Raw genomic sequence first — 26008 nt, 5'->3', positions numbered from 1 at the left:
TATGATCACATATACAGTAGTAAACACCATTTTCTATCGTATATGTTATATATTGAATTAATGTAACATTTGCCATAAATGTTATGTCTGCTTCATTTATTATAATTATGTTGCCACATATGTTAAAGTGCATTTAAATTGTGTTTAATAAATAAACTTTGGGTACGACTGGTGTATGGTTAAACACCTTTATTTACATTAAATGTCTCCGCGAGCATTGGGCATGTGTGACATAGCCAGTTAATCAGTAACTGCTTTATAGAGAGATCCTCCATAGCAGTTTGCCACAAGGTCTGCGTCCACAGAGTGAATGACGTTGATATGGTTTTAAGGTCAGAGCTGATGTACTTATCCTAAAACTGCTAAGGGTATTTGTCTGTGTGCGCTAGTGCGGATTAGCCTGCAATCATACACCAATGCTGTGCCTCAGCAGGAAAGTATTACCGGACCTGCTTTTGGAAATGAATTCTCAGCTTTAACATGTGACTTCCTATGTCTGAAAAGGTAACTCCAAGGGACTTCCTTTGTTAAATCAGCTGTGTCTCCAGAGATGTAATTCCCAGCTCATGCTTAGCCTGTCTCGTCCTGTGGCACATTTATAGACTAGCTTTGTTTACAGTCTATTTATATTTATTCTTCTAATTTCAGCATGCAAGGATTTGCTGACCGCTGCTCGTGATGGAAAACTGAACACATTTGTACAGATCTCGGTGGCACATCCAGCAGACCAGACATTAACCAGATACGCTAACACTGAAATAGTAGAGGTGAGCCTTTTTTATTTCTGCGTATCACATTACTTAGTAAAGTTGCTCAGCCAAGTTCCTACACGTTTGTGCAGCATGCTTTTAGCTAGAGCTGTTTCAGGGCTTACACATTGTGCATGTCTTTTCATGACAAGCATATTTCTATATTTCACCCACACTAACAGCTGACAGTTCATTCCAGCACTGTCTACAGGAATATTCCATCATAGGAATCTAGCATCAGTGATTGTGGAGTTACCGTATTACTACATACAGTAGTCTATGGTCTTTTATTTTTACCATGAAGTGTTTACGGTTGAAAGCAAGGGTACGTATATGCCTGGAGTGCTGAAGTGTGTTAGGATTTTACACATTGTTGTCCTGCTGGGGGAGGAGGGGGAAGAAGGAAGTCTGGAAGAGTACTGGCAGCCAGGAAAGGAACTGTTTATATTGGTTATGGCACCTCCTATATGTGAGACATAGTTGGGAATAAAATATACCTCAGGATGTTTAGTTTGTTTTGCTGGCTACATTTGCAGTTCCTAAGGCATGTAGGCTGGGATAATTTGGTGCAGCATGCTTCCTATGAATGCTTATTTTCAGCTGACTGCTAATCTGGTTGGCAGCATCTGAATCTTGAGCTATTCTACAAGTCAGTGCTTTAAACAGCCTGCTACAGATCTCTGTGCTTTAGCTCGCAGACTGTTCTAGTACCAAGAAATGAAGACGTTTATTTTCTACTTGGAGAATGACCTAGATTCTTTCCCTCTAACCTCTTCACTAAGTGATTGCATTTCTGCACTGCAGTGATTTTATTACCCTCTTTTAAGCATCCCAAGAAGGTTGTTGCAATGCACTTGACACCGCTTGTCTGTTCCTTAGCTGTGTTTGTTTGTGCTGTTCCTTCTCTTCTGGCTCAGTTAAATGTGAGATACAGCGATATGGCTCGTTGCTACTAGAGCCCGTCTGCTGGCGAAGTGGATCGTTTTCTGTAGCAGATCATCACTGCTTGGATATCTGGTCTGTTTACAATTGATTAATCAAACTGCTGCATCCACTGAAATCATAAATGCCTTATTCCAAAGCTTATAGTTAGGTAGGGAAGAAAAAGCTATCAAATCTGTGTGAAGTCTCTGGTGCCACTCAAGCGAAAAATCACATCCTGACTTAAAACCAGGGAGGTTTGCAAATAAACAGTGGGAGTTGATAGGTCTGCTAAACCAGGCTAATGGTCGTACTCAGGATGCTTCTCATTGCTTCAGTGGCATTAGCAGTAATGTAGCAGAACAATCCTGCTTATAAAGACTTTCTTGTTCTACTCCATTTCCTGCCTGCTTGTCCTGTGGATGTCAAGGCTCGGAACAGAACGGGTATATAAACACAGCTATGATAAATATTACAGGCTGAATTGCTAGCATAGTTCTTAGCCCACAGGCTCTATACTGTGTATAATTCTTTGCTATGGTTGTTATATGTTTGTCATCATATAGGATATATTTATATTATTATCATTTACTAATATACCACCCAGTGCTGGATAAATATTGGTTGCATCATCTGGCACTTACGTTGATGTTTGAAAATGAAACCCGCAGGGAGCTTATAATGTAGACTTTAACACTGACCACTGAAATGTATAGATGACGATGATGTGAAGAGACACTACATATTGCTATTCCATTAATGAACTCATGTTTTATAAATAGAAAGGATATGTTTATATTCTGTGGAATTTACCAATGCAGCATCTGTTACATTTGTATCCATTTCTAGTTTCCTTATACTAGAGGTTCTTAAGGCCTCCTAACGGTCCAGGCTTTAAGGCTATCCATGGCAGAGCACAGATGGTTAAATTGATTGAGGGTTTAGTTATCCTTAAAACATGGGCCATTAGGGTGCCTTGAGGACAGTGTTTGGGACAGAGGTGTCACTTACCCCAATGACACCTGGGGTGACTCTCATGGATTTATGTGCGTTCTGTAGATGGCATCACAAAAAAGAGTGGCGTGCCTTCGTAAGGGGAAGGGGGCATAACCACGTCCTAAATTCCCATTTTTGCCACCTCGGGAGACCCAGAGATGCTGGCTGCCCCCAGTGAGTGTGTTGTCTGCAGTTCCGACTCCTACACAGTGACAGGAGCCGGGTGCTGCATGTAGTGTTACATTACAGCACCAAGCTTCTGTGACTGATCAGGAGCCAGCATTTTAGTGTGACCCTTTGGCGGGTGACACTCGGTTGCGGCCCACACCCCCATAGTGACGCAACTGGTTTGAGACTATTACTTATATGCTTTCTCTTTTGTTATTTCTTCTCATTTTAAATTGCAAAGATTATGGGGCCTATTAATAATTGTGGCACTGCCACATTTATTAGCAATCTGTATCACAATATATATTTTCAATTTTAATTAAAATGTCCCCAGTATGTATTAAAGTTTGTCAGTACGGATGGTGTAATGGTTAGCATTACTGCCTTACAGCACTGAGGTCATGGGTTCAATTCCCACCATGGTTCAACTGTGTGGAGTTTGTATATTCTCCCCATACTTGTGTGGGTTTCCTGTGGGTACTCCAGTTTCCTCCCACAATCCAAAAATATACTGGTAGGTTAATTGGATCCCTACAAAATTAAACCTAGCGTGAATGTGTGTGTGTAGGGAATCTAGATTGTAAGCTCCACTGGGGCAGGGACTGATGTGAATGGCCAAGTATTCTCTGTGCAGCGCTGCGGAATATGTGTGCGCTATATAAATAACTGGTAATAAATAAATAAATAAAGTTAGAGATAACCGCTATCCCTGCACGCAGCACGTTACATTCCCTGCATTTTGGAGGAAATCTTTCACATTTGTGAATGACTCCTCCAGGGAACCTGACACTGCAGAGGCTGCAGTAGAGGGATCAGAAGATCTCTCTCCCGCGAGTAAAGCCTCCATAGACTTGAAGTGGTTTGCACCATCTGAGGACGGTGTAAACTAGTGATGTGCACCGGAAATTTTTCGGGTTTTGTGTTTTGGTTTTGGATTCGGTTCCGCGGCCGTGTTTTGGATTCGGACGCGTTTTGGCAAAACCTCACCGAAAATTTTTTGTCGGATTCGGGTGTTTTTTTCAAAAACCCCTAAAAACAGCTTAAATCATAGAATTCGGGGGTCATTTTGATCCCATAGTATTATTAACCTCAATTACCATAATTTCCACTAATTTCCAGTCTATTCTGAACACCTCACACCTCGCAATGGGGGGTCATTCCGAGTTGTTCGCTCGCAAGCTGCTTTTAGCAGCTTTGCACACGCTAAGCCGCCGCCTACTGGGAGTGAATCTTAGCATATTAAAATTGCGAACGAAAGATTAGCAGAATTGCGAATAGACACTTCTTAGCAGTTTCTGAGTAGCTCCAGACTTACTCGGCATCTGCGATCAGTTCAGTGCTTGTCGTTCCTGGTTTGACGTCACAAACACACCCAGCGTTCGCCCAGACACTCCTCCGTTTCTCCAGCCACTCCCGCGTTTTTCCCAGAAACAGTAGCGTTAAATCACACACTCCCATAAAACGGCCTGTTTCCGCCCAGAAACACCCACTTCCTGTCAATCACATTACGATCACCAGAATGAAGAAAAAACCTCGTAATGCCGTGAGTAAAATTCCTAACTGCATAGCAAATTTACTTGGCGCAGTCGCACTGCGGACATTGCGCATGCGCATTAGCGACTATTCGCTCCGTTGCGACAAAAAAAAAAAACGAGCGAACAACTCGGAATGACCCCCAATATTATTTTTAGTCCTACAATTTGCACCAAGGTCGCTGGATGACTAAGCTAAGCGACCCAAGTGGCCGACACAAACACCTGGCCCATCTAGGAGTGGCACTGCAGTGTCAGACAGGATGGCCGATTTAAAAAATAGTCCCCAAACAGCACATGATGCAAAGAAAAAAAGAGGCGCACCAAGGTGGCTGTTTGACTAAGCTAATCGACACAAGTGGCCGACACAAACACCTGGCCCATCTAGGAGTGGCACTGCAGTGTCAATCAAGACAGGATGGCACTTCCAAAAAATTGTCCCCAAACAGCACATGATGCAAAGAAAAAAAGAGGCGCACCAAGGTGGCTGTGTGACTAAGCTAAGCGACACAAGTGGCCGACACAAACACCTGGCCCATCTAGGAGTGGCACTGCAGTGTCAATCAAGACAGGATGGCACTTCCAAAAAATTGTCCCCAAACAGCACATGATGCAAAGAAAAAAAGAGGCGCACCAAGGTGGCTGTGTGACTAAGCTAAGCAACACAAGTGGCCGACACAAACACCTGGCCCATCTAGGAGTGGCACTGCAGTGTCAATCAAGACAGGATGGCACTTCCAAAAAATTGTCCCCAAACAGCACATGATGCAAAGAAAAAAGAGGCGCACCAAGGTGGCTATGTGACTAAGCTAAGCGACACAAGTGGCCGACACAAACACCTGGCCCATCTAGGAGTGGCACTGCAGTGTCAGGCAGGATGGCACTTCCAAAAAATTGTCCACAAACAGCACATGATGCAAAGAAAAAAAGAGGCGCACCAAGGTGGCTGTTTGACTAAGCTAAGCGACACAACTGGCCGACACAAACACCTGGCCCATCTAGGAGTGGCACTGCAGTGTCAGGCAGGATGGCACTTCCAAAAAATTGTCCCCAAACAGCACATGATGCAAAGAAAAAAAGAGGCGCACCAAGGTGGCTGTTTGACTAAGCTAAGCGACACAAGTGGCCGACACAAACACCTGGCCCATCTAGGAGTGGCACTGCAGTGTCAATCAAGACAGGATGGCCCTTCCAAAAAATTGTCCCCAAACAGCACATGATGCAAAGAAAAATGAAAGAAAAAAGAGGTGCAAGATGGAATTGTCCTTGGGCCCTCCCACCCACCCTTATGTTGTATAAACAGGACATGCACACTTTAACGAACCCATCATTTCAGCGACAGGGTCTGCCACACGACTGTGACTGAAATGACTGGTTGGTTTGTGCCCCCACCAAAAAAGAAGCAATCAATCTCTCCTTGCACAAACTGGCTCTACAGAGGCAAGATGTCCACCTCATCTTCATCCTCCGATTCCTCACCCCTTTCACTGTGTACACCCCCCTCCTCACAGATTATTAATTCGTCCCCACTGGAATCCACCATCTCAGGTCCCCGTGTACTTTCTGGAGGCAATTGCTGCTGGTGAATGTCTCCACGGAGGAATTGATTATAATTCATTTTGATGAACATCATCTTCTCCACATTTTCTGGAAGTAACCTCGTACGCCGATTGCTGATAAGGTGAGCGGCTGCACTAAACACTCTTTCGGAGTACACACTGGAGGGAGGGCAGCTTAGGTAGAATAAAGCCAGTTTGTGCAAGGGCCTCCAAATTGCCTCTTTTTCCTGCCAGTATACGTACGGACTGTCTGACGTGCCTACTTGGATGCGGTCACTCATATAATCCTCCACCATTCTTTCCATGGTGAGAGAATCATATGCAGTGACAGTAGACGACATGTCAGTAATCATTGGCAGGTCCTTCAGTCTGGACCAGATGTCAGCACTCGCTCCAGACTGCCCTGCATCACCACTAGCGGGTGGGGTCGGAATTCTTAGCCTTTTCCTCGCACCCCCAGTTGCGGGAGAATGTGAAGGAGGAGATGTTGACGGGTCACGTTCCGCTTGACTTGAAAATTTTCTCACCAGCAGGTCTTTGAACCTCTGCAGACTTGTGTCTGCCGGAAAGAAAGATACAACGTAGGTTTTAAATCTAGGATCGAGCACGGTGGCTAAAAAAGGTAGTGCTCTGATTTCAACAGATTGACCACCCGTGAATCCTGGTTAAGCGAATTAAGGGCTCCATCCACAAGTCCCACATGCCTAGCGGAATTGCTCTGTTTTAGCTCCTCCTTCAATGTCTCCAGCTTCTTCTGCAAAAGCCTGATGAGGGGAATGACCTGACTCAGGCTGGCAGTGTCTGAACTGACTTCACGTGTGGCAAGTTCAAAGGGTTGCAGAACCTTGCACAACGTTGAAATCATTCTCCACTGCGCTTGAGTCAGGTGCATTCCCCCTCCTTTGCCTATATCGTGGGCAGATGTATAGGCTTGAATGGCCTTTTGCTGCTCCTCCATCCTCTGAAGCATATAGAGGGTTGAATTCCACCTCGTTACCACCTCTTGCTTCAGATGATGGCAGGGCAGGTTCAGGAATGTTTGGTGGTGCTCCAGTCTTCTATACGCAGTGCCTGAATGCCGAAAGTGGCCCGCAATTCTTTGGGCCACCGACAGCATCTCTTGCACGCCCCTGTCGTTTTTTAAATAATTCTGCACCACCAAATTCAATGTATGTGCAAAACATGGGACGTGCTGGAATTTGCCCAGATGTAATGCACGCACAATATTGCTGGCGTTGTCCGATGTCACAAATCCCCAGGAGAGTCCAATTGGGGTAAGCCATTCTGCGATGATCTTCCTCAGTTTCCGTAAGAGGTTGTCAGCTGTGTGCCTATTCTGGAAAGCGGTGATATAAAGCGTAGCCTGCCTAGGAACGAGTTGGCGTTTGCGAGATGCTGCTACTGGTGCCGCCGCTGCTGTTCTTGCTGCGGGAGGCAATACATCTACCCAGTGGGCTGTCACAGTCATATTGTCCTGAGTCTGCCCTGCTCCACTTGTCCACATGTCCGTAGTTAAGTGGACATTGGGTACAACTGCATTTTTTAGGACACTGCTGAGTCTTTTTCTGAGGTCTGTGTACATTTTCGGTATCGCCTGCCTAGAGAAATGGAACCTAGATGGTATTTGGTACCGGGGACACAGTACCTCAATCAAGTCTATAGTTGCCTCTGAATTAACGATGGATACCGGAACCACGTTTCTCACCGCCCAGGCTGCCAAGGCCTGAGTTATCTGCTTTGCAGCAGGATGACTGCTGTGATATTTCATCTTCCTCGCAAAGGACTGTTGGACAGTCAATTGCTTACTGGAAGTAGTACAAGTGGTCTTCCGACTTCCCCTCTTGGATGACGATCGACTCCCAGCAGCAACAACAGCAGCGCCAGCAGCAGTAGGCGTTACACTCAAGGATGCATCGGAGGAATCCCAGGCAGGAGAGGACTCATCAGACTTGACAGTGACATGGCCTGCAGGACTATTGGCTTTCCTGGGTAAGGAGGAAATTGACACTGAGGGAGTTGGTGGTGTGGTTTGCAGGAGCTTGGTTACAAGAGGAAGGGATTTAGTGGTCAGTGGACTGCTTCCGCTGTCACCCAAAGTTTTTGAACTTGTCACTGACTTATGATGAATGCGCTGCAGGTGACGTATAAGGGAGGATGTTCCGAGGTGGTTAACGTCCTTACCCCTACTTATTACAGCTCGACAAAGGCAACACACGGCTTGACACCTGTTGTCTGCATTTGTGTTGAAATAATTCCACACCGAAGAGCTGATTATTTTTGTATTTTGACCAGGCATGTCAATGGCCATATTCCTCCCACGGACAACAGGTGTCTCCCCGGGTGCCTGACTTAAACAAACCACCTCACCATCAGAATCCTCCTTGCCAATTTCCTCCCCAGCGCCAGCAACACCCATATCCTCATCCTGGTGTACTTCAACAGTGACATCTTCAATTTGACTATCAGAAACTGGACTGCGGGTGCTCCTTCCAGCACTTGCAGGGGGCGTGCAAATGGTGGAAGCCGCAAGCTCTTCCCGTCCAGTGTTGGGAAGGTCAGGCATCGCAACCGACACAATTGGACTCTCCTTGGGGATTTGTGATTTAGAAGAACGCACAGTTCTTTGCTGTGCTTTTGCCAGCTTAAGTCTTTTCTTTTTTCTAGCGAGAGGATGAGTGCTTCCATCCTCATGTGAAGCTGAACCACTAGCCATGAACATAGGCCAGGGCCTCAGCCGTTCTTTGCCACTCCGTGTCGTAAATGGCATATTGGCAAGTTTACGCTTCTCCTCAGACGCTTTTAATTTTGATTTTTTGGTCATTTTACTGAACTTTTGTGTTTTGGATTTTACATGCTCTCTACTATGACATTGGGCATCGGCCTTGGCAGACGACGTTGATGGCATTTCATCGTCTCGGCCATGACTAGTGGCAGCAGCTTTAGCACGAGGTGGAAGTGGATCTTGATCTTTCCCTATTTTAACCTCCACATTTTTGTTCTCCATTTTTTAATGTGTGGAATTATATGCCAGTATCAATAGCAATGGCCTACTACTATATTTACTGCGCACAACTAAAATGCACCACAGGTATAGAATGTAGATGGATAGTATACTTAATGGATGACGAGTGACGACACAGAGGTAGGTACAGCAGTGGCCTACCGTACTGCTATAAGTATATATATAGTATACTGGTGGACACTATCAGCAAACTGCAAAACTAAAATGCACCACAGGTATAGAATATAGATGGATAGTATACTTAATGGATGACGAGTGACGACACAGAGGTAGGTACAGCAGTGGCCTACCGTACTGCTATAAGTATATATATAGTATACTGGTGGACACTGTCAGCAAACTGCAAAACTAAAATGCACCACAGGTATAGAATGTAGATGGATAGTATACTTAATGGATGACGAGTGATGACACAGAGGTAGGTACAGCAGTGGCCTACCGTACTGCTATATATAGTATACTGGTGGACACTGTCAGCAAACTGCAAAACTAAAATGCACCACAGGTATAGAATGTAGATGGATAGTATACTTAATGGATGACGAGTGACGACACAGAGGTAGGTACAGCAGTGGCCTACCGTACTGCTATATATAGTATACTGGTGGACACTGTCAGCAAACTGCAAAACTAAAATGCACCACAGGTATAGAATGTAGATGGATAGTATACTTAATGGATGATGAGTGACGACACAGAGGTAGGTACAGCAGTGGCCTACCGTACTGCTATATATAGTATACTGGTGGACACTGTGTCAGCAAACTGCAAAACTAAAATGCACCACAGGTATAGAATGTAGATGGATAGTATACTTAATGGATGACGAGTGACGACACAGAGGTAGGTACAGCAGTGGCCTACCGTACTGCTATAGTATATATAGTATACTGGTGGACACTGTGTCAGCAAACTGCAAAACTAAAATGCACCACAGGTATAGAATGTAGATGGATAGTATACTTAATGGATGACGAAACAGAGGTAGGTACAGCAGTGCACTCTGCACTGTACTCCTCCTATATAATATTAATTATACTGGTGGTCTCCAGTCCCCACAATAAAGCAGCACACTGAGCACAGATATGGAGTGTTTTTCAGGCAGACAACGTATATTGGTGGTCACTGTCAGCAAAACTCTGCACTGTACTCCTGCTATAGCTGCTCCCCAGTCCCCACAATTAAGCAGTGTGAGCACTCAGCACAGATATATTATGCAGCACACTGAGCACAGATATGGTATGGAGCGTTTTTTTCAGGCAGAGAACGGATAAAAACTGGTGGTCACTTATCAGCAAAACTCTGCACTGTACTCCTCCTAACAGCTGCTCCCCAATCCTCCCCACAAATAAGAAATAAAGCAATCAACTTCTACAATAAACGGAGAGGACGCCAGCCACGTCCTCTTCCTATCATCTCCAATGCACGAGTGAAAATGGCGGCGACGCGCTGCTGCTTATATAGAATCCGAATCTCGCGAGAATCCGACAGCGGGATGATGACGTTCGGGCGCGCTCGGGTTAGCCGAGCAAGGCGGGAAGGTTCTAACCTGCCTCAGACCCGTGTAAAAAAGGTGAAGTTCGGGGGGGTTCGGTTTCCGAGAAACCGAACCCGCTCATCACTAGTGTAAACCAACGAGGCCAAACTTGTACACAGGAGTCGTATTATAGTCCCATTGATAATAATGGGGAATGCAGTCTGCAGCACTAATTAGCCTTCTGTAGTAGATCTGTGTGACATCTCCTGTATAAAGCTAGTAGTTCAGATATAGCCACGCTCATCTTACCCGCGACATGGCTGCACAGGCATACGTGCTGTACCAAGCCACGGGTGCAACTTAGAGCATTATTCAGGTTTGTTAGCAAACTAAAAAGCACACTAATGGGCAAAACCATGTGTAATGCAGGGGGGGGGGGGGGGGGGGGGGGCAGATATAACATGTGCAGAGAGAGTTAGATTTGGGTGGGGTGTGCTCAAACTGAAATCTAATTTGCAGTTTAAAAATAAAGCAGCCAGTATTTACCCGGCACAGAAACAATATAACTCACCCAAATATAACTCTCTCTGCACAGGTTACATCTGGCCCACCTGCAGTGCACATGGTTTTGACCATTAGAGTGCTTTTTTGGTTTGCTAACAAACCTGAATAACTCCCTTAGCAAGCTGAGCTGCGTCTTGGTATGCTGTCCATTAATTCCTATGGCCGTGCGTGTGCATACCCATGTGCGCGTTATAGTCGCGGTCAAACTAGCCGCGCCAGCTTTGTCGCAGATAAGACGCTTGGTGGCAAAGCTCAGCGTGGCTACATCTGTACTTAGTAACTAAGAAATCATAAAATTATGCAGAAACTGCGGTTTCTACATAATTTTATGGAGAAAAAAAACTGTTGATAAATAGACCCCTAAGCAAATCTTTACTCCCAGGAGAGATATCTTCCGTCAGACTCTGCAAACTGACACTGTGTATGCCCAGTGTTAGATTTCCTGGAAGAGTCTTTCACAAACATAAAATACTCCTCCAATATGCCATGGAAGTAACTCACAGGGACAACGGTTATCACTACTATTGTACCAAAATTTTTTTGAAGGATTCCTGCTCACTGGCGCTTAATGTAGCTGCCCTAGATGGCTTATCTCCCTAGGATGTCACCATACATCACAATACAAACTAGAAAAGAAACAAGGTGAGAGAAATGCCGCCCTGGGCGCTTAAATTTCAGTGAAAAAAATATAAAATTGAAAGTGTAGTATAAAATCCGTTCCCTTTTATGGAGAAATTCTGTGGTGTTTGTCATGCAATGCTTGATTCCCATGCAGAATGACGTGATGCGTATGGAAAAAACAAATACATATAGTGTAATGCAGTTTTTTTTTTTACAATAAACTATAATAGTTTGTTAAAAAACGTCTTTATCCCGTGAAATACAACTCAAAAAAAAAGTTTATTTGATATGTTAGAAGTGTGCTATAGCTATATATGCACACTATTTATTTTGTCCTTTAGATGGATCTAGTGCGTCTTAATCAAAAAGTGCAAAAGGTGGTGTATTTGACACAAAAGGGCAGCGTACCCCACTCACTATAGTTAGGGGCTGACGAAGGCTCATAAAGGTATCTTTAACTTCTATGGTGTTACTAAAAGAGGGCGTACCCCACTCACAGTGTTAGAGACAGCTTGAAGCACATCAAGGTATCTTTCGGATGTCTCCTGGACGAGGACCTTCAATCCACCGTAATCAATTCTAAGTATCACCCCTATTTCGAATATAGATATATGGGCGTATCCCACTCACTGTTGGTAAGATAAGTCAACCACATATCAAGGTATCTTTACGAATCGGTTAGTGGATATAGTAAGCGTACCCAACTCACAATGTTGTACAGGTTTCAAAAGCACATCAAGGTATCTTTTCCTTTAGATCCTCAGGAGGTCATCCTCAAGATGATATAATATCCACAGCACCACGTAAAGTCCATAAAAAGTTTTTTTATTGTACACAATTGTGTACAATAAAAAAACTTTTTTTATGGAATTTACGTGGTGCTGTGGATATTATATCATCTTGAAATATAAAGTTTTTTATTGTACACAATTGTGTACAATAAAAAAACTTTTTTTTAATGGAATTTACGTGGTGCTGTGGATATTATATCATCATGAGGATGACCTCCTGAGGATCTAAAGGAAAAGATACCTTGATGTGCTTTTGAAACCTGTACAACATTGTGAGTTGGGTACACTTACTATATCCACAACCTGAAGACCACACATATCCACTAACTGATTCGTAAAGATACCTTGATATGTGGTTGACTTATCTTACCAACAGTGAGTGGGGTACGCCCATATATCTATATTCGAAATAGGGGTGATACTTAGAATTGATTGTAGTGAGTGGGGTACGCTGCCCTTTTGTGTCAAATACACCACCTTTTGCACTTTTTGATTAAAAAAAATAGTGTGTCTATATAGCTATAGCACACTTCTAACATATCAAATAAAATATTTTTTTTACTTGTATTTCACGGGATAAAGAAGTTTCTTAACAAACTATTATAGTTTATTGTAAAAAACTGTATTACACTACATGTATTTGTTTTTGTTTTTTCATACGCAGCACGTCATTCTGCATGGGAATCAAGCATTGCATGGACTTTATCACTACTGTTGTGCCTGCTTGTTTAGTTTAGTACATACAGTAGCCGCGATATTTTTATTAAAAATGAAAATATCCGATGCAATATAGTTTGTTAATAATCGTGGCAGTGCTGCAAAATACATATGCCACTAAATTGAGTTTAACAGGTATTAAGTGTATATTTACTAAGCAATGGATTTTGCCAGCCTTATTTAAAAAGTCAATAATATTAAATGCAAAATCAGGCACTAAATATTATTGAATCTAGCATCCAACAGCTGCAAAAATCAAGTGTTTTGAAGATCCACTGTATAGCAAATATACTCCTTAGTTCTGCTCATATAATAAAATACAATTATAAACTGTCAGATCGCATCTTAGTGCATTGAGGTCGACATGACAAGGCAATAACGCGCAGAGTTTTATGCAGAGATACAGCTACGGGCTCACACCAAGTGGAATTATTGAATGCATTTTACATGTATTTTTAATTATGTAAAACACCAGAAACCGTTGTATGTCTTATCATACTCAATGGTGTTTAACTTCAGTTTGTTACATTATTAGAAAGTTGCATGCTCCATTTTTTGTGTTTATCAGATACAAATGCACATGAAGGCTACAGTAAAATGTAAATGCTTTTATATTTGCTATGAGTTTTTACCAAGGTACAAATGCTGGTTTAACGTTAATGAATGCAATCCCTAAAGCAAATTTAGGAAACTTATAGCTGTCGTATATTCTTTAAAAATTAGTTCAGGTGGTAATTAGCATTTGCATTTGTGATTGGGGAAGGGGGTCTGTGGAGTCCTCTCATTGGACACCTTGCTTTCACTTGTAAGGAATACACTTGCTTATATTTGCTACTGATCCTGATTGCAGGCAGGTGACGTGCTTATACGGGATCAGTACTAAATCCCACTGGATGGGATCCCGGCGGTCGAAATACCGACGCCGAAATCCCGACCACACAATCCCGACAGAGGTGGCAAGCGGAATGCAGCCCCTTGCGGGCTTGCTTCGCTATCCACGCTGCGGGCACACTAATTTATTTTCCCTCTATGGGTGTTTTGGACACCCACGGAGGGAGAATATGTCGGGATTGTGCCGGTTGGGATTCCGGCGTCGGTATTTTGACCGCCGGGATCTTGACCGCATCCCGCTTATACTGTATGCTTTGGGAGTATGATTGTTTTAGTGGCAGTATGCGGCTTTAGCCTAGTGATAATGACACCCATGCTTGTGCTTCAGCTCCATGCAATGGCCTATATTACTATCCAGCACAAAACGAGAGTCAGACTTGCCTTCTCTCTTGGAATGTCCGTTAGTCTCTCACATTTCTTGATGAGCAGACCAATCTCCTGGATTTCACAAACTTCCCCTGTGAAGAATACAGTCCCCGAACTTAATGACATGATTCCCGGCATTGTACAGTATGTGCGATGCGATAATTGCAATCATTGGGGCAGATGTATTAAGCCTGGAGAAGGCATAAGGAAGTGATAAAGCGGTGATAAGTGCAAGGTGATAACGCACCAGCCTATCAGCTCATAACTGTTAATTTACATATTTGAGCTGATTGGCTGGTGCGTTATCACCTTGCATTTATAACCACTTTATCACTTCTTTATGCCATCTCCAGGCTTAATACATCTGCCCTATTGTTCTTCCCTCCTGGTTGCCCCTCCAGGATTTTCCAGGACACTTACATTTTAAAAACTTGTCAATCTGCAGAGCATGCTCCAATGCTGGGCACATGAATGTGGATATGATACATGAATCCTGCCACCAATATGCCTGGGACTACTGCCTGTATTGTACAGGTGAATAGTGTGTGTAAATGCAGAGTCTCGTAAGGTGCATACACACAATGAGATATTGACTAGCTCCGATTTTGACTTTTGCAATTTCCCCTGAACTCCCCGCAGCCCTGAACCACCGAGACTATCTTTACTTGAGATTTTGACTATGTGAGATTTTGACTAAGTGCAATTTTGACTGTACTATGGGGGTCATTCCGAGATGATCGTAGCTGTGCTAAATTTAGCACAGCTACGATCATGAACTCAGACATGCGGGGGGATGCCGAGCACAGGGCTAGTTCACCCCACATGTCAGTGCCGGCCCCCCCTCCCGCAGAAGTGAAGAGGCATCGCACAGCGGCAATGCCTTTGCACTTCAAGAGTAGCTCCCGACCAGCGCAGCTTTAGCGTGCTGGCCGGGAGCTACTCATTGCTCCCCGGCCCGCAGCGGCTGCGTGTTACGTCACGCAGCCGCTGCATCCCGCCCTCCGTTCGGTCCGGAGACGCCTGGGTTGGCCGGACCGCGCCCACAAAACGGCAGCCAAACGCCGCCGTTCCACCCCCACCCGCCCAGCGACCGCCTCTGCCTGTCAATCGGCAGAGGCGATCATAGCGGACCGACGGCCTTCGTCTGTCTGGCATGCATCGGCGCATGCGCAGTTCTGATCCAGTCGCACCACTGCGATAAACTGCAGCGTGCGATCGGGTCAGAATGACCCCCTATGTACTAGATTGTACACAACATAGTCAAAATTGCCTCGCCTGCACAGTCTATCTTTTCTTGCGATACCGACCCCATAGGAACACACAACGGTAACGCAAGCTGTGTACACACAGTGCGATTTGCACTAGCTTTTCTTCCGATTTTGATTACATAGTAAAAATCGTAAGGTTACATCGCACCGTGTGTATGCACCTAAGGGGTTGAAACATGCATTCAATAAGAGCATTTTTAATCTTGAAGTGGAGAAAAACCCGGAAACAAATTAGTATGAAATATCTCTTTTACTTGAATATTTAACAACCATGTAGTTGAGTGAATGTTGCCATATTTCTGTGGAAGTATGTTACACATATCAGGTTGCTAACTATACAGTAATAACATTATCAGAAACAAAATAATGCTGTTGCTGTCTCCTCTTCTTTTTATTCATAACAGTTGAAAAAAAAATCTGAAAACCGGTGCAAAAGATTTCCATAATTATGTGATTTCCTTTGCTCTTAGTGCATATAATATATTACTGCTCACTTTGAGTAAGATCATGGAAGCTCTTAGTCAGCAAAAAAAAGTCAAAAGTCAATATACAATACCCGTTTTTCATTTCCATAAATGTGGATAAATGCCTAATACACTTACTTTTAAAATCCTTCATACTAGTTGAATGGCACTACTGCCATTTGCATTGTGTAATATAACAGACAGTCCTTTTTGCCACTTTGTTCAGTATTTGAACTTTTTAAATAAAGCTAAATACACTTTTGCCTACATCTCAAATAACTATTTTGTCATCACAGTTCATCAATGAACGTAGTGTAGTTTAGTCTGTTTTCTCAAAACCATATCAGTCATTTCCTGTCCATTCTAAAAATACCACTAGTGTTCAGGTGAATGAAACATCCTGACGGATACAAGAGTGTTATTAGCTGTATTTTAAAACAGATGTTCTCGTTGGATATTTAGGTCAAATGGGTGTTAGAAAATGGAATGAATGGATAAAAGGCAACTGTCAAGAACAAAGTCTAAATCTGTGCGTGAACCTGACAGCAAACAGGGTTTGTAGAAATAGATATCATTGTCAGCTGAATGTTTTACTTTGTGGATTTTAATCCCCAAATGCTGCCCTCATTACAGCTGCCTTCATTGGTGTGGCTTTTGTACAAATTACAGCACATGTCCCCTGAAAAGAGAGACAAAGCAGTGTGACAGCTGGCTCTAGGGAAATACTTCTAAAAACCTGGCATAGGAAAAATAACCAGTGTACTAGGGCACACTAATAATGCTAATGATAGATGTTGACAAAGAGGCGTTCACTCTTCTACTGGTCACTACCAGACTGCTGTACTTTCCAAAAGCATCTCTCATAGCATGCCCAGACGATACCCTATGAAAGGATGGCAACTTCAGACTCTGGACGGAACTGAAAGTGTTCTTTGAAATCAATATCTCTCCCCCCTTCGCCCTCTTGTCTGCATGCTTGTCTGTCAGTTGCTTTCTATGCCGCAAGCAGCTGCCACCTCATTGAGCTTAAACTGTTTGCTTGTGCTATACAGGGAACAAGAGACCCACTGTTTTTGACTGGTGTGACGTTTCCCTCGGAGTATCCCATCTATGAAGAAACTAAAATAAAGCTCACGGTGTATAATGTCAAGGATAAGTCTCAAGAAACTGTAAGTATCTTATTGGCACTTCTTTTATTTTTCACCACTTGCTTGCCTCAATCCACTTCAGGGCTCAGTAGAATGACATTAACGCTAGCTATGGCCAGGGTAAGTGCACTACATGTGCCATTTTCTATTCGGTGAACTTCGTAATTACACTTTGAGGTGATAAGTGGATGTTTTCTAGACTGGCAAATGCTGTTTTGGTCAATGCTGAAATGCCACAGACTGAGCACCAGCTATTTAAATATAAATGTTCTGCATTCATTTTTTATGAACCAAGCCCTTATTTTTGCTGTTGGTTTGACTGTGGATGCATTTCTTGAGATGTTCCTTGTGTCTGAGGGGGGTTAACTGCAGACGTACTTAAAGCTCAGTGGAGCGTGTCGTATGCTTTTCTGCAGTTTAGAAAGAGAACAGATGGATTAAATTAAACACTGCAAATAACCTTACAAGAAATATGGCTTGTACAAATGGGCTCTTCACAGCAATCTGGTAACCTGTTATATCAATGTTGGCGGAACATTAAGTAACATCTCGCTGAAAACCTGAACGTGAAGTGAGGCCATGAATTTGTAGGCGGGAAGTCCGAAAAGTTTCCTCTTCCAGATGTCATGGATTTATATCCCCGGTTCTAGTTTTGTTTGTAATAAGCAGAAAATAGTAACAGAATCTGGTATATTTAACTGTTTTGTCACTACATGTGATTCTACCATTTCATACTCATTTCTCTTGATGATTGCTTTTGAGGTTGTTTAGCACATTTCCTTGTAATTACTTTGGGTATACCAACGCGTTTTATTTTCTCACTAAATGACATTTGAAAACACTGCTATGATTTTAGAAAATGTAAATATGCATATGACTATATAGTTATTGCTTCCCTGGAATTTCAAGGGATCTATGAAAATGTGCTGAAGCTGGATTTTATTCTGGACTGTTTTGGTGAATATCTCCATTGCTGATTTTTATGTGTTCCACTTTCATGAATATTATGTTGTATGTTTTTAAATCATAGCAATTCCTGTTTATGCACGTACATATACTGTATTATTCTATGGGGCATATTCAAACTCTCGCGGCTAGTTGTCAGCGACACATGGGGAAAAGCTATTCAGTTAATCAGCTTTTCCCCATGTTGTAACCACTCCGTTTCGAGCTAACCCACTGATTCCGTGTAAACTGTGGAATCAATGCATGTCCCTGCGCGTAAAAGTGCAGAATCTGCTGAAGAGCTGCCTCTGGTAATTAGTGCATGGGGTTCCCGCAGCTAATTGAATCATGCAGCACCAACAGTTAGGGTGAAAGGGTATGCCCCATGGCTAGTTGAGTATGCCCATATGACAGTAGAATATTTTGACTTTAACATGGATAATTAGTCCCATAATTAAAGCAGCAATCTAATGGAAAAAAGTGTTGTTGTTTTGTTTTTTCCTTCTTCCCCTTAAACTTTATTCACTGTGGCAGGTTATAAGAAACAGCATGGTAACCACAGTCATATTGTACATAATGTAGTGAGCATAGAAGCTTTAGAGCACCTCTTTGAGCTCTATTTTAACTGTGACATCCTCCACCTCCTTCTCTTCCCTCAACCTTAATATGACCTACTGAGATCATCTGCATTTCGTAGCCAGACAATATGTTTTGTGTATGCACATGCATTTCCTGAAATGCACCTTGATTTTACAGAAACCTGTTGTTGAGTGGATCGGGTCTTGCGTTGCTTAGTACAGAAGTTTTGGAAATTAGAAAATTAGATTATATTTTGTAGGATACAGAAAGGGGTATCGGGATCCGTTGATTTGTTTGTGGGACACAGTGACTGGTACCAGTGTGCTGTATTGATGAAAGCTGATAGGGATTATTGAAAAGTACACGAATGATGTTAGTCACTGGAGAGGACTCTGGGGTGAAGAGGCAGGGCTGAAATATACTAGGAAGAGGAAGGTTAGAAGAGCGCACTGGAACTTGTGACACTGGAGACCAGATTGGGATCAGTGACACTAGAGGCCGAATTGGGATTGGTGACACTGGAGACCGGATTGGGATCGGTGACACTAAAGACTGTATTAGGTTCGGTGACACTGGAGACCAGATTAGGATCAGGGACACTGGAGACCAGATTGGGACAGGTAATGATTCTGACTGGGTTGGGACTGGCTATGCTGGATGCCGGGCTTGGTCCAGCTTTGCTGGGTGCCGGGCTGAGATCAGCTACGCTTGTTTACTAGGCTAGAACTGGTGTTTCTGATAACTAGAGACTGCATCTGTGTTTTTAATGCTTATACTGAGAAAACTCTGGAAATCAACCCACTATAATATGTGCTCTATGCAGAGGAATAACTTGCTTGCAGGACTTGAAAACAGGAGAAAGGAGCACCCTGGTGTTAGATTAGCTGAAGCTCCACAGGTGGAAATCATAATTAGAAGAGGGACTCACAGAAGCACTGAGATGCAGGCAGATGAGCAAGTCTATAGAATTGGGTAAAAGCTTACAACAGAGCTGAATACTTAGCACACAGGACAATCTTGTAATCAGTGAGGTGCAGCTGCCAGCAGCACTGAGCTTGAGACAGAGGTGAAGCTGTAGGGGGGGGGGGGGGGGGTTGTGTGTGTGTGGGGGTGTATGCTAAAGTATGATTTTAATCGATTTAAAATCAAGGAAAATTTCTCGAAACCAATGTTTTCAAAATTACTAAATGTGTGTTTTGGCCCTGGAAGTATAAAATCAATATTGACAAATATTCATCAATTTTAAATTGTTCAAAATTGACCTGTGGTAAATTTCCCCCTAAGTGTGATTGGAATGGGATCCAAGCAATGCAGAGACAGAGGAGTCACAGGGAATATTTGTAGATTGTAGAGCTGAAGGTCACAGCAGCGTTGATACAGTACTTGGGAGCACAGGTTAACTGCTGATTGCAGTGCGGAATCCCAGCAATACTAAGACGGTGGAGACTGCAGATTAGCTGCAGACCAGAAACGAGTAAATCATCAATGTTACATGATGATCTGGCAGTATGCTGGTGAACAGGAAGGGCTCAGGTGCAGGTCACAGATTGGCTACCAGAGTCAGCCAATCTGTCAGGAAGCATTCTGGCTGGAGGAGATGTGGTCAGCTTACACTATCCAACATGGTGGCTCCCATGCATTAGCTCCCAATATAACTAGAAAACCTGACCTTCGGGACAGGTAAGTAATGAATCAGAGAAGAAATGGGTTAGAAAGTCCGGTTTGTGACAGCTGGTAATTGATAATGATTTACAAATTTAAACAGCTGTCAAAGTGGACAGATACAGAGAACTATGCTATACTGGCACTTTTCCATACCCTTATACATATATATTTATATATAACACTCTATGTATATATTCTAATAAGACTATCCCAAATCCATAATTATAACTCTTTTTTTCTATTATTTCTATAGTATGTGTCACAACTGTAACTCACCTGGTACTGCGTGACATGTGACTGTGCAAGGGTTAATCAAAACCAACCCACCTGGCCTGTCTATTAAAATACCATCTTCTTTAACATCTAACTCTCACCCTTACGTACTCTATTCTGCCGCAGCTATAATTGGTTTTCCCAAAGCTAAAGGGTACAGGCCATTCTTTAGTTCATCCACACTTCTCATCTTACATTACCAGATCTGGTGATAGTAGATCCTTAGGACCCTAATGCCCTATCCTAAACCGCTACACCAACCCTAATATCCTATCCCTAATACCCAAACACCGACCCAAATCCCAAAACTAACCTTAATACTTTAACCCCTAAATGAACCATAATACTCAAACCCTAAAGGGAGGAGTGGATGAGCCATGTGGTTCTCATCTGCCATCAAATTCTATGTTTCTATGTTAAGTCCTGCAAGTCTTCTAAGTTAAATAACCTTTAGAAGTGTACAGACTACTTTGTTGACTCTGAAATCAAATAATTTCTTGGACATTTAAAACCCAGGAGTTCCTAAAACACTTTTAGTAAAAGTGTTATATGAATAGAATAGTTAAATAAAAATGCTGCTTAATCAGTATTTAATAAAATGTATGTAGAAAGTTAAAGAACTCAAATATAGCTGAAAAATTGCATCTTCATTACAGTGGTTTTTAAATCCAGTCTATTCATTTGGTACTCAGATAACAAAAAATACATCAGAAATGGAAAATGAAATAACAAAATAAAAATCCCAGTTTAATTAGTTGTTTTTCATAATAGTTACCTGCACAGCTTAATAGAAAATATTATGTGTTCTATTCAATAGATTTAAGTGTAAGCAATTGAATGCATCTAAGAGTCTGAAATATTCTAAACACAGCTGCACAATAGGTGACCCATTCCTGAGGTAATGTGTTTTTCAGATCAGTCACTCCTTTGTCTATATAATCCAAAGAATCAGCAAGTGAAGTTTATAATGGTATATGTCCATCATAATGTGTCACATAGAGAGCACATTCTGCGCTGCCCTGCCGGGCGCCTCCTGTCTCTCTTGCTCATGGTCTGTCCCAGCGCACCTTGGTCCCCGTGCTGGGGGCCACGAGTCCTGACTCTCCCTTCAGCCTGCCGCTGCAGCTGTCGTTCCATGTGGAGCTGGCTCCAGGTGCCGCCAAGTTACTTCCGGGTTCTCCTTCTACTAAGCACCAATGGACACTCACAGGAAACAGCATCAGCGGGGTGGAACCAATCAACTGAGATCCAGAGGTATAAATATCCTTCATTAGCACTTCCTGGTGTCAGTGCTTTGTTGTCCATAGCCTGCTAAAGGTTTCAGCACTATCTCCCTCTTCCAGGTTCCTGCCAAATGACTCCAGTGCAATACTATCTGGCACTCACTGACTGTGCTCCTGTAGCCGCAGCCCAGCTTTCTCGCAATCCAGACCTGCTCCACAAGCTGGAATCATGTCAGTGGCCACAGTCTGGCTTTCTTGCCATCCAGACCTGCCCCACTGGCTGGAATCAAGTCTGTAGCTGCATCAGCTTTCCTGCACTCCAGATTTGCTCACAGTCTAGAATCACATCTGTAGCCGCATCCCAGCTTCCCTGCAATCCAGACCTGCTCACAGTCCGGAATCAAGTCTGTAGCCGCATCCCGGCTTTCCTGCAACTTAGACCTGCATGGAACTTAGCATGGAAAAAAGCCACCCCACCCCCCTCCCCATTGCATCATAACACTTCATATGCAGATGCAGAGACTCATTCACACACATATATACAAGTGTTGCATATGAAATTAATCAGCACAGTCTCCTGGTGTATCCTAAAACATATTTTTGGATGTGTGGCATGTACACACTTGTCCAAGTTTACCAACATAAATGTTGCAAGGTATATGTTCAGCTCACTGGCTTTTCTATAATGGGTGCAGTCAGTGGCAAATGCAGGATTTGCATGGGGGTTTTTCCAGAACTGGGCGGAGCCAATCACGGGGGTGGGGACTGAGGTGACCCAGTATATGCTGGATCCGTAAAACTAGTGTGTCTGTGTGTGTGTGTGTGTATATATATATATATATATATATATATATATATACATATACATATATCTACACACACATATATATATATATATATATATATACATATATCTACACACACATATATATATATATACATACACACATATACATATCTACACACACACATATATATATATATATACATATAGATACACACATATACATATATCTACACACACACATATATATATATATACATATACATACATATACACGGGTGGTCTTCAGTATGCCGGCGGTCGGGCTCCCGTCAACCAGCATACCGGCGCCGGGAGCCTGACCGCCGGCATACCGACACTTATTCTACCTCGTGGGGGTCCACGACCCCCCTAGAGGGAGAATAGAATAGTGTGGCGCGCATAGCGCGGCGAGCGCAGCGAGCCCGCAAGGGGCTCATTTGCGCTCGCCACACTGTTGGTAAGCCGGCGGCCGGCCTCCCGGCGCCGGTATGCTGGTCGCCGGGAGATCGTAGTGAACCCATATACACATATACATAGCATATTAAACATGCATACATATATATATATATATATATATATATACATACACACACATACAGTACACATATATATACACATGCATATATATATATCATATGTGTGTGTGTGTGTGTGTGTGTGTGTGTTTGTATGTATGTATGTATGTATATACATGTGTATATATGTAGGCACATGGATATATATGTACTATAATTAAAATAAAGTAAACTTTTATTGCACTTGCAAGTGCAACCAGGAAGACAGCAGGCTGCAGAGGATGCTAGACAGTCATTAATAATACTCATGCAGCTAAAAAAAAAAAAAAAAAAAAAATTTTTTTTTTTTTTTTTTTTTTTTTTTTAGTGGAGGGGGGTTTCTGGGTACTCGGAAACCCCCCCTGGGTGCGCCACTGGGTGCAGTGTGTGCGGTGCACACGGGCCCCTGAGTCCAGAGGGGGCCCCCACCGCACACGCTGCACCCATTTTCTAAATACTCACCCCTCCGGAGTCCCGCGGTGATGTCCACGGTGGTATTAAAACTCTGTGAAAATGGCGCAGCGGCATGCGCAGTAGAGAAATCTCAGGGAAAATGGCGCTGCACCATTTTCCCGGAGATCTGCGCATGCGCAGTAGAGTCTGAGCGCTCTAGTGCTCAGACTCTCAGCGCTGCCATCAGAGAGGAGGGGGCCCGAATGGAGGAGGCTGCACCCGGGCATCCTCCTCTCTTAAAGCGCCCCCCCCGGTTCAGCTAGAACTTAGAGATGAGCGGCGTAGAACTATGACGGGTGTAAGGCCAAAATGTCTAGAATAAATCACTACAGACTTGTTATTAGTGTGTGTTAGTTATCGTGTTCTAGTTTTGTATGATCTCCTGTTGACATGTCTGAACAACAAGCTTTTCCAGTGTTTGATATTTGCAGTTGTATTTTTTACACTAAAGTGTATGAGAAATGATCGGGCGGAGTGGTTGCATAGGGTGTAAGAAATTCATGGATTATATTGTAGTGAATATTTTGGGTACATTTTGGTTATGTGGATCAGTTTGTTGGTACTGCTGATTGCTGAATGCAATTATATGTTACAGTGGGTGTGGATCATCAAATCGACAGTGTCTAGGTCGACAATGTTTAGGTCGACCACTATAGGTCAACAGTCACTAGGTCAACAGGGTTGGAAGGTCGACAGGGTTTCTAGGTCGAGATGTGCTAGGTTGACAGGTCAAAAGGTCGACGTGAGGGTTTTTTGTTTTTTTTGGTGTCGTTTTCTGCGTACAGTGACCGGGAAGCCGAATTAGTGCACCATGTCCCCTCGCATGGCTCGCGCTTTGGGCAAGGTGCCTCGCTCCGCTAACACTTCGCTCGGCACAAATTACTGTTCCAATCGTAGTCCACGTGGATCGTTAAGTATGAAAAAGTTCAAAAAAAAGAAAAAAAATTGGAAAAACTCATGTCGACCTTTTGCCCTGTCAAACTAGCACTTGTCGACCTAGAAACCCTGTCGACCTTCCAACCCTGTCGACCTAGTGACTGTCTACCTATAGTGTTCGACCTAAATATTGTCGACATAGACAATGTCGATCTTCAGACCGGATCCCGTTACAGGGGGTAAATCCTATAATTGATGTACGAGAATTTAAGTCAGCCTACATACCGTTTACCTAATATGCATAGAATGCTTCTACCAAGTGAATGCATTTTTATTGTATGCTTGTAGTTGAACACAAATCTTCCTAAAAACAATCAGTTCAGTGTTCTCCCATAACCATATCAATTGCTGCATGCATTCATAAATCTGGATAATCTATTTCCTGCAGTGATTTTACGTCATACTTGCCTACCTGACCCTCTCCATGAGGGAGAAAATGCTCTGTTCCTGGACTTTCCTGGTAATGTATGATTGCATCACCTGTGGTGAGCTAGTTAATTGATAAGAAAGGTGTTTCGCCACAGGTGATGGCAATCATACATCACCAGGATAGTCCAGGAACAGAGAATTTTCTCCCTCATGGAGAGGGTCAGGTAGGCAAGTATGTTTTACATCTAACACAGAGGTTCTCAAACGCGGTCCTCAAGGCACCCCAAAGGTCCAGGTTTTAGGTATATCCATGGCTCAGCACAGACGGTTAAATCAAATTGACTGAGGTGCTAATCAAGTCACCTGTGGACAAGCATGGATAAATAAAACCTGGACCGTAGGGGTGCCTTGAGGTCTAACGTTAACATCACCTAAATTTTCCATACCACTTCTAAATTTCCACTTCAGCTATTGGGGGTAATTCTGAGTTGATTGCAGCAGTATTTTTGTTAGCAGTTGGGCAAAACCATGTGCACTGCAGGGGAGGCAGATATAACATGTGCAGAGAGAGTTAGATTTGGTTGGGTTATTTTGTTTCTGTGCAGGATAAATACTGGCTGCTTTCTTTTTACACTGCAATTTAGATTGCAGATTGAACAAACCACACCCAAATCTAACTCTCTCTGCACATGTTATATCTGCCTCCTCTGCAGTGCACATGGTTTTGCCCAACTGCTAACAAAAATCCTACTGCAATCAACTCAGAATTACCCCCATTGTCAATAAAAGGAGATGCAGTAAGGAAAATGCTGATGGACCCCATCTTGCTGTCCTAATTACAGTACTGACCAGTTTGTCATCATCTAGGCCAGTGTTTCCCAACCGCGGTCCTCAAGGCACACTAACAGTCCTGGTTTTAGTGATATCCAGGCTTGAACACAGGTGACATAAT

The 26008-nt window shown here is 43.2% G+C and overlaps 1 protein-coding gene across 6 annotated transcripts in view; it reads left to right on the top strand.

The window, feature by feature from the left end:
- INPP4B (inositol polyphosphate-4-phosphatase type II B) overlaps window positions 1-26008 on the top strand; it is a 1055719-nt gene that overhangs the window by 215295 nt on the left and 814416 nt on the right. For 3 of the 6 annotated variants that reach the window (XM_063920402.1, XM_063920401.1, XM_063920400.1), the window contains exons 3-4: window positions 649-767; window positions 17159-17275. In XM_063920402.1, coding sequence (XP_063776472.1) covers window positions 649-767; window positions 17159-17275 — 236 coding nt within the window. Of the gene's footprint in view, window positions 1-648; window positions 768-942; window positions 1075-17158; window positions 17276-17330; window positions 17375-26008 lie in introns of those variants that run through there. The other 3 variants (XM_063920405.1, XM_063920404.1, XM_063920403.1) reach the window with 2 other exon arrangements.

This window comes from Pseudophryne corroboree, chromosome 1 (genome assembly GCF_028390025.1).
Source record: "Pseudophryne corroboree isolate aPseCor3 chromosome 1, aPseCor3.hap2, whole genome shotgun sequence".
NCBI classification, from domain to species: domain Eukaryota; kingdom Metazoa; phylum Chordata; class Amphibia; order Anura; family Myobatrachidae; genus Pseudophryne; species Pseudophryne corroboree.
The sequence above is the reverse complement of the archived record's forward strand: the minus strand, read 5'-3'. Positions and strand labels throughout refer to the sequence as shown.